Source organism: Gekko japonicus, unplaced genomic scaffold (genome assembly GCF_001447785.1).
Source record: "Gekko japonicus isolate JY-2015 unplaced genomic scaffold, Gekko_japonicus_V1.1 scaffold1306, whole genome shotgun sequence".
Classification (NCBI taxonomy): Eukaryota; Metazoa; Chordata; class Lepidosauria; order Squamata; family Gekkonidae; genus Gekko; species Gekko japonicus.
This window is the reverse complement of record NW_015165278.1, coordinates 371,875-381,299: the sequence shown is the minus strand read 5'-3', so window position 1 is coordinate 381,299 and position 9,425 is coordinate 371,875. Positions and strand designations below refer to the sequence as shown.

At 47.3% G+C, this 9,425-nt stretch overlaps 1 protein-coding gene across 1 annotated transcript in view; it reads left to right on the top strand.

Annotated features, from left to right (window-relative positions):
* Positions 1 to 6,734, top strand: part of LOC107109619 (chromosome unknown open reading frame, human C11orf54) — a 21,314-nt gene extending 14,580 nt beyond the window's left edge. The window contains exons 7-9 of the mRNA XM_015410282.1: positions 2,634 to 2,783; positions 3,556 to 3,669; positions 6,132 to 6,734. Coding sequence (XP_015265768.1) covers positions 2,634 to 2,783; positions 3,556 to 3,669; positions 6,132 to 6,305 — 438 coding nt within the window. The 3' untranslated portion in view covers positions 6,306 to 6,734. The remainder of the gene's footprint in view (positions 1 to 2,633; positions 2,784 to 3,555; positions 3,670 to 6,131) is intronic.
* Positions 6,735 to 9,425: the final 2,691 nt, after the last annotated feature.

Sequence of the window (9,425 nt, the reverse complement as noted above, 5' to 3'; positions counted from 1 at the left end):
TTTTCTTTTTCTCCTCCAGCTATGGCATTATACTGATCTGTAGTTCCTTCCCTCCTCCAATCCCACCCTCCCCAGGCTCCACCCCACAAATGTCCAGGAATTTCCCAACCTGGAGTTGGCAACACAATTTCCTTCCCACCCAACAGCCAACCTACCTTTATCTGCCTCTCTGTCTGCAACTTTCCATCTCCACACCCCTTCCCCCACAGCCTCTACCTAGAAAAATTACAGTCTTTCTCCACAGTGGGGACCAAAGCAGCTTACATTATTCTCTCCTCCTTTTTATCTGCACAACAACCCTGTGAGGTTGGCTAGGCTGAATGTATGTGACTGGTCCAAAATAACCCAGTTAGCTTCCACTGCAAGATAGGGATCTGAACCTGGGTCTCGCAGACCCTAATCTGAAGCTCTAACCGATACACCGCACTGGCTTTCATAGGGTGGCTGCTGATGAACAGTAGCAAGCAGCTGGGCCTACTTGAGTCATGCAAATCAGGTGGTATCAAGTCACCCAGAGGGTGCTGCCGAGGGATGCCAGCCTCCAGGTGGGACCTGGGGATCCCCTGTAATTCCTGCTCATTTCCAGACTACAGAGATAACTCCCCATGGAGGAAATGGATGCTTTGGAGGGTGGACTCTGTGACATTGTACCCCACTGAGGTCCCTGTCCTCCCCAGGCTCCACCCCCAAATCTCCAGGAGTGTCCCAGCATGGACCTGGCAACCTTATCCAGAATCCCCTGTCGGTGGCCGGGGGGGACCTGGCAACCCTAAAGTGCTGGCAGGCCTAGGCTTGGCAACCTCTAAGTGGGGCCTGAAGGAAACCCCCCACCCCCAGACTTACAACTGAACTCAAGGCAGCAGAGATCTGTCTCCCTGGAGAAAATGACTGCTTTGGAAGGTGGACTCTGTGGCATTATACCCAGCTGAGACCTCTCCCTTCCCCAATCCCACCTCAAAACCTCTAGGGACTCCCCAGGCCAGGCCCCAAGGCTCCCTCCAGTCCCCAGGCCAGCCCCCAAGGCTCCCTCCCTCCCTGAAAGGCCAACGGAGGCCTGGCAAAAGGGCCCTTCCCCCACCCCCTTTCACTCACAGAGCAGTTAGAAGCCTCTTCTCCCCCCCCCCTGAACGTTCTAACCTCTCTCTCACCGTTGGTGTCTGAAGCAGAGCCCTGCAGAGCCCATTTCAAAGGGTTTTTGGGGGAATTCAGTCATCCCTGGAGCGATTTTGTCACTTTTTCGATTTTTCTGCACATAATGGAAGCATGCTGGATATGTAGGAAGAGCTTCTGAGGCCCACGGAGGTTCCTTTTCCTCAGTCTAAGTATCCGCACGGCGCCCTCTGTTGGCTATTAGAATATATGATGATGTACAAAAAGAACTTGTTCAAAAACCCAACAGTAGGCTCCTCTGTAATTCTATACATGAATAGTGTGCATAGACCTCAAAATAGAAAGTAACTGTGGCAGAAGACGCCCACCTGGAGGCTGGCAACCCTCTACCTGCCACCACCCAAGCTCTGCCCTTTTTATCTGTTTACCTGTGGCTTGGGGGCAGGGCTCCCAAGTACTTACCTTAATTCGGCGGGGGATGTATAATTCTTCGCATTCCCACAGGGAAAACATAGGCGCTGCACTATTCTGTCGCCCAGATGTGACGTAGGCACGTTGCCGGGCGACCCTCTTGCAATGGGTCTGGAAAGTCGAGGGTCACCATGCTGTCACCAGGAAGTTACACCGGGCGACGCTCTGGCAATGGGTCTGGAAACTCGATGGTACCATAGAGTTTCCAGTCCCATTACCAGAGAGTCACCCAGCTACATGCCTACGTCAATAGTGCAGTGCCTGTGTTCCAAGCAAGAATCTTCCGGCAGGGAAGCATGTGTCCCCCACCGGATCGTAGGTAGGTACTTGGGAACCCTACTTGGGGGCCAGGAGAGGCTACATTTTGGGGGGGGGGATGCGTGAGTTTCTAGCTCCCACCACACTTTCTCCTGCCCTCTATCCAAACTAACCCAGTCAGGAGTCTCTAGACTCTGTGTGGAAGAAGCAGCCAGGCATGAAGGTGAGAACCTTGGAACCCAGTCTGAGCTCTAGAAAGACAGAGAGCTTTTATTTACCACAACACAAAGGCCCCTTTTCACATTGTTCTAAACCGGATGTTACCTCTCGGTCTTTGAGTCCCTTATTTGTAACTGGCGGGGGGGGGGGGGTTATAATGTTGCCCTAACAGGGTTGTTAGCAGCCCAGATAGCTCAGTATTTGAATGGGAGACAACCACGGAAGACTAAAGTTGATATGCCGAAGAAAGGCAATGGCAAACCCCCTGTGTTTGCCTATTTCCTGGAACACCCTGTGGCTGGAGACACTATGATTCGGTTGCAACTGGACGGTACTTTATTCATTAGCAAGGTTGTTGTACAGATCACGGGGGTAATGTACGGGAAGTGTGCTTACCACATAGGACAAAGCATATGTAACTGTGCAATATTACTGAAGTTCTGCCGTAAACTGTACTGTTTTACTGCATAATAGAAACAGTGCTTTATGTTTTTTAAACGTGCATGCCAAGTTTAATTTTGATTTTGAATGCCAAGTTCCTGCCATAAGCGAAATCTGCATCTATTTTTAATAAGGTCATTGAAGTAAAAGCAAACAGAAGAACCGGGGAGCAGAACTTCATATCCTGCATCAGGAAAGCCTTAGAAAAACACTACGGAGACAAGCCCGTGGGGATGGGAGGCACTTTCGTGATGCAGAAGGGGAAAGCAAAAATTCACGTTATGGTGAGTCGTGTTGTGTTCTCGGGGCGATATGTGCTGCGTGCCGCCAAGTCCTGATGATCAAGGATATGGATCCCTTGGGAGCATGGGAGAATCACGTGAGATTCAACAAGGTCTACATTTCTGCACAGGGGAAAAGAAACATAGAACAGCCAGAGGTTGCTTATTGTGTCATTTGAACTTTTGGAGGGACAGGCTGAGTGTAAAGCAGTTGTGGTCAACTTCTCTCTTGGGGCGCCGACTCCCGGATCGGAAATACCCGGAGGTTTTAGGGTGGAGCCTGGGAGAGTGGGGTTTAAGGAAGGGAGGGACTTCTTTTAGGGTACAATGCCACGCAGTCCACCTTCCAAAGCAGCCATTTTCTCCAGGAGAAGTGGAATGTGTGTTTTAAATAAATAAGTGATTTTATGTAGCCTGGAGATATGTTGTAATCCTGGGACATCTCCAGGGCCCCCCACCTGGAGGTTGGCAGCCCTATTCTGTCCTGTTGGGCCCAGTGAGTGCTCAGGGCACCATTACATTCGGCGGTGGTACCTGTTCTTTAGCACAAAGTTGCTGAGGGAATCTGATGCATCTCTGATTGGCCTGTTCTGTCAAGCCTGGTCTATTAACTTGGGAGAGGCAGTTATATTTAAGGATAGGCTACACCAATGAGAGGGAAGGTTTATATAACTCAAGAGGACCTTCTGCGTGACTGGATTTGGCATGGCAGGGGAAAACGTCCCGAGTGACTTTAGATCCAGTCCTTCTCACATTCGATGCTATTTCATTACAGCCGGAATTTTCCACCTGTCCTTTAAACACTGATGAGGAGGTGAACAACTGGCTGAAGTTTTTTGAAATGACGGCTCCGCTTATCTGTCAACCAGTGTTGGTTTCCAGAGATCCAGTAAGTCAATTGGCTGACGGGGGAAGGGGGAGTTTCCTGGCATGTTGGTTTGGTGCCGTTTGAACTTATGAAGCTGCCTTTCCCCATGTTGGCCCACTGGTCCACCTAGCTCAGTATTTTCTCATCTGACTGGCACCCGGCCTTTTTAGGTTCTCAGTGAAAGACCAGCCTTGTCCTACACCTGTTACTTCAGACCTTTAACTGGAGGTGCCAAGGACCACATGGAAAGCAAAGTGCTCTGCCACTGACAAATAAGAATTTGGAGGAGGGTGGTTGAGAGCTCAAGAGCTGGCAAAGCAGCTATCATATCATATGCTGGTCTTGAGTGAATAGCAAACATCCAGCACCAGAAGGAATATGTCCTATCATGTCCACAACTGAGGACAGCACTGCACAAGTAGAGGAAAAAAGTATAGGATCCAAGCCAATATATTAAGAAGAACATAGGAAGAGCCCTGCTGGATCAGACCAGTGGTCCATCTGGTCCAGCATCATGTCTCACACAGTGGCCAGCCAGTTCCTCTGGAGGACCAACAACAGGAAAATAGAGGCCGAGGCCTTCCCGATGTTGCCTCTTGGTACTGGTATTCAGAGGTTGACTGCCTTTGGACGTATAGGTTCCCTTTAGTCACCATGGCTAGTGGCCACTAATAGACCTATCCTCCATGAATGTATCTATTTGCCTTTTAGAGCCATCTGTGCCTGGGGCCATCACAGTATCCCTGGGCAGTGAATTCCACATTTTAATCACTCACTGTGTAAAGAAGTATTTCCTTTTGTCCATCCTGAATCTACTGCCGATCAGCTTTATTGGATGCCCTCTAGCATTTTGAGAGAGAAAATTCTTTGTCAACTCTCTCCACCTATGCATAATTTTATAAACCTCTGTCATGTTCCCCCCTTAGTCGTCTCTTTTCTAAACCGAAACGTCCCAGACCCTTCAGCCTTTCCTCACAGGGAAGGTCCTCCAGCTCCCTAATCATCTTGGTCGCCCTCCTCTGTACTCTTTCCAGCTCCTTTTTGAGATGTGGCGACTAGAACTGTACACACAGTATTCCAAATGAGGCCACATCATAGATCTATATATGTTAACAAATACAGGTTCATCAGTTGTTGTGAGAATAAAATGGGGAGAAGAGAACCATACACAACACCCTGCACTCCTTGAAGGAAAAGCAGGATAAAATTTTACAAGACAGATCCCCCCCCCCCCCCTGTAGACACAACCTGGTTTCCTAATACGTTAGAACCATTAGGTGTCACTGTTCTGTCTGTCTCATCATCCATGAATAAAGTCTTAACGGTAACACTGGACTCAAATAAAGTCTGGGATGCACATGGCTGCTGAATGAGGTGGTAGAAAGGACTGTGCCACTTAAAACTACAGGTGGCTCATCAAATTTATTTAAGATTTATTCGAGAGGGCTTTTCTGTGCAGGCAATGGACTTGTACTGTACTAAATGATTCATAAAGTTAATTGGATAAATTATTGGGAGTGTGGTCTGTACTACTGCGTATAGCTTGCTGAAACTAGGATCCATGGAACTTTGCATCATTTAATCTGTTGTTCAAATACTTATGCTTTGCTCTGGTTCTATTTCTATACTTCTGGTGGATTCCGCACCCCTAATTTCTATTGCCTTGCTCGTTGAATGTCTCATCCTGTCGTTCGTGTTGGTTCACTCTGCGTGACCCGCCTTGAGTCCAAGTGAGAGAGGCGGACTGTAAATAACAAATACATGCAAAATAAATCTGTCTAAAACCCTCACGGAACTCCACAGAAAGCAAAAAGTTGGAATAGGACTTTACCCTGTTATGCTCATTTTCTATTTGCAGCAATCTCCCTCCCCCTTTTTGGGAGCCCTGAAAAGTGGGGAAGATCTAACCTACCATGTTTCCCCGAAAATAAGACACTGTCTTATATTTATTTTTTCTCAAGAAGACACACTAGGGCTTATACCACAAATGCATATAAATCCTGCTATGGCTTATTTTTGGGGTAGGTCTTATTTTTGGGGAAACAGGGTAGAAGTGCAGCCTGGTTCGTAAACGAAGCTGAGAACCTTCTCCCTGCCTGGTCAGCTTTGTGGGAGAGGACATTCCCACACTGGATTCCCCCTCCTGCAATTCTGAACTGCTATAGCCCTCAGTTTGCAAGACCTGAGAATGGCTGCTAACGATAGGACGTTTTGGAGAACGTTAATCCAAAGGGTCCTCGTCAGTCGGAAGCGACTTGACAGCACTTCTCACACACACACACACACGTAACACCACAATAGGTACAACATGTGCTGTTCCTGCTGATAGCGCTTTACTCTGTAAGTGTTTTATCATGGAGAGTTTGAGAGGCAAAGAAACCGTTGGGAAGAAAATTGGAGCGGTCATAAAGTCAGTCCTGCAAATCTTCCTAAGCCCGGGCTCTGAGCTTGGATTTAATTTTTGCTCTTAATTTATTTCCTAGGGCTTCGACCTACGTTTGGAGCACACCCACTGCTTCAGCCACCACGGCGACGGGGGACACTACCATACAGACACCACGCCAGAGACCGTCGAGTATCTGGGCTATTTCGCGCCCGCTGAGTATCTCTTTCGAATTGACAGACCCAAGGAAACGCACATGGTGGGGCGAGATTGAATCGGCACCGGCTTCGCTTGGAGCAGGAAGGCGTCTTAAACGGGAAGCAAGAAACCAAGCGTGTTGCTGCCTATTCGCTTTTAAGTGAAACCGCAGTCACAGAACTCTAATCCAAGCACCACGGCAACAGAGCACTTATTTTTATTCGCTTTTAAAAGGCATTCAAAATGGATTGTTTGATTGGAAGCACAGCTGAAATGAATCTGACCAGAAAAATCAGAAGCCATATCAATAAATGAGCCATACGTTAAGCTTCCATCCCTCTCCTTTGCATTCTAGCAACTCCTTGAGCAGCAGGCCACTCTGAGCAGCAGGCAGGGAGTCCTGCCCCAGGGTTGCCAACCTCCAGGAGGTACCTGGAAATATCCTGCTATTACAGTCGATCTCCAGATGACCAAGATCAGTTCCCAGGAGAAAATGGCTTCTTTGAAGGGTGGACTCTGGCATTTTTGACTGCTGCAGTCCCTCCACTCCCCAACCCACCCCCTTCCCGAGGCTCCACTCCAAAATCTCCAGCTGCTTCCGAACCCAGAGCTGGCACCTCTACCTGCCTCCCTTCCATGTCCAGACAGCAAGCCCAGCTAACGTCATCTCCTCGTCCACACCAGTAATATCCCAAAGAAGAGCCCTGCTGGATCAGACCAGTAGTATCCTCTTTCACAGTGGCCATTATTATTTTGTTTAATCTAACCTTGCCTTTCTCCCCAGTGGAAACCCAAAGTGGTTTGTGTCATTCTCCTCTCCTCCATTTTATCCTCACAACAACCCTGTGAGGTAGATTCAGGTGGGTAGCCGTTTTGCTCTGAAACAGCAGAATAAAGTTGGAGTCCAGGGGCACCTTGAAGAAGTGTGCCTGCACACGAAAGCTTACACCCAGAATAAAACTTTGTTGGTCTTAAAGGTGCCACTGGACTCAAACGTTGTTCCTGTGAGGTAAGTTAGGCTGAGAGTGTGTGGCTGCGTCACCTGCAAGCTTCCATGGTAGAGTGTGGATTTGAACTTGGGTCTCCCAGGTCCTAGTCCAACACTAACCACTACACCACACTGGCTTTCTGGTGGGCCAACGGACAGAGCATAGAAGCCAAGGCCTTTCCTTGATACTGCCTCCTCACACTGGGTTTGAGAGGTTTACTGCCTCTAAATATGAAGGTTTCCTTTCATCACCATGACTAATACAGTGTTAACAGTGTTCATTTGTATGCATTATGTTTGTGTAATGTGTAATACTAATGCATTGTTGAACAAGTGATGTTCCCTTCGATCCTCAAGACCAGTAGCCACTGATGGACCTATCCTCCACACATCTGACTAATCATTCTGTAAAGTCTTCTTATGCCGCTAGTCGTCATTACACCCAACCACACAACATCCACAATGTAATTACTCATTAAGTGAAACACTGCCTTTCCTCTGTCGTCAGCCTGTTATCCATTAACTTCATCAGATGCTCCTCGGTTCTAGTTTCATGAGAGAGGGAGAAGAAACACAAGGCCAGAAAGGAGGATACGACATCCTTGTTTTCTATAGTCATGCCTGTCTCCAGCGTTTTTCAGAGATGACATTTTCCCTGTTCAGATGACCCAAATGTGCCTTGTATTCACAATGTGTCTGTTATCATATTGTTTTGCCTGTGTTGATTTAGGCAACACTGATTGTTCAGTATCCTGTTAGGTTTGCATCACAGGTGGAAGCAAAAATAAATAAATATAACATCAATTAACCTTTTTTTGCAACTATGAGGTATTTTTCTAACAGTAATGCAACATTAGTTGCTGTAGATTTTCTGGGATGTGTGGCTGTGGTCTTGGCATTGTACAACCTGATGTTTCACCAGTAACTGTGACTGGCATCCTCAGAGGTATAAACAGAAAGATGGAATACTCTCTGTGTCACAGTGAGAAGAAAATGGTAGGCAGTAATGCAACAGTTCAACAGTCTGATTATCAAAATAAAACTGGTTTGAAATTTAAGGGGTTCTTTTCCTATCCTTTGTTTCACCCCTTGAAAGCGATCTCAGGTAACTTAAAGATTCAATGCTAGCTATAGCCTTGACTCACATTTAAACCCAATTGGATACACAGAATTGCATCTTCTATAACCTACTGTCAAGCAAGAATCAATACCAATGAAACAATGTAAACAAAGAGAGGTGATAGAAGATTCTGTGCTCATTCTTTAGAGTGTGGGTTGAAAACCCTTTAGGCACCATTTTGGGAGTATTGGGGGGGGGGGTTGGTCACTGTCCAAAATTGCAACTGAAGTGCTTTGGATTTTGACATTGCCAAATATGTTCTTTGTAGCCTTTCTCACTGACTCAAGGAAGAGGACAACAACACTATTTAATACAATAAACAGTTTGATAATCCCCCTCCCCCCAACATTAAAACTACATTCCTGTTCTAGGGTCTTGCCGACCTGGGTTTGAATCCCGGCTGTTGACACGGGCTCTTGTAGGGTGATTTTAAGCCATTCATATTCTCTCAGCCTAGCCTACTTAACAGGCTTGTTAAGAGGATAAAATGGAAAAGGGAGAGCTATGTGTGAGAGAAAAATGTATTAGATGGGAACTTGCTACCTATGAAAAAGAGGGGGGTCCTCACTTAAACTAGGTGCATTATATTTTAGTCACCTCTGCTCAATAAAAACTATGCAGTGTTTTAGAAAAGCATCTGGGATAGTTTTCTCCTGTCAGAAACTGGAGGCAGAACTCCTGGCTGTCACCAAATTAAGTCAGCATCTTATGCTCTCTTACCTGGGAGCCGGTCAGGCCCCTGAACTGTGGGTCTGGCTTTCAAGTAAACATCTAGGCTTGAGCTGCACAGTTTGCAGCCTCTTCTTTCTTGCCTACCAGCCCTTGCAACGGGGGCGGGGCGGGGGGGGGGGGAGCATGGAAAGCAAACGCAGACGCGCCAAAAAAAGAAGTCAGCAACGGCTGAAAACCGCAGAGCTAATTGCAGCTGCAGTGCACAAAAGTGAACCTCTAGGCTTTTCGTACCCAGACCTGGATAGCCCTAGCTAGCCTGATCTGGTCAGATCTCGGAAGCTAAGTAGCGTTGATCCTGCTCAGTATTTGGATGGGAGACCACCAAGGAATTCCAGGGTTGCTAGGTAGTGACAAGC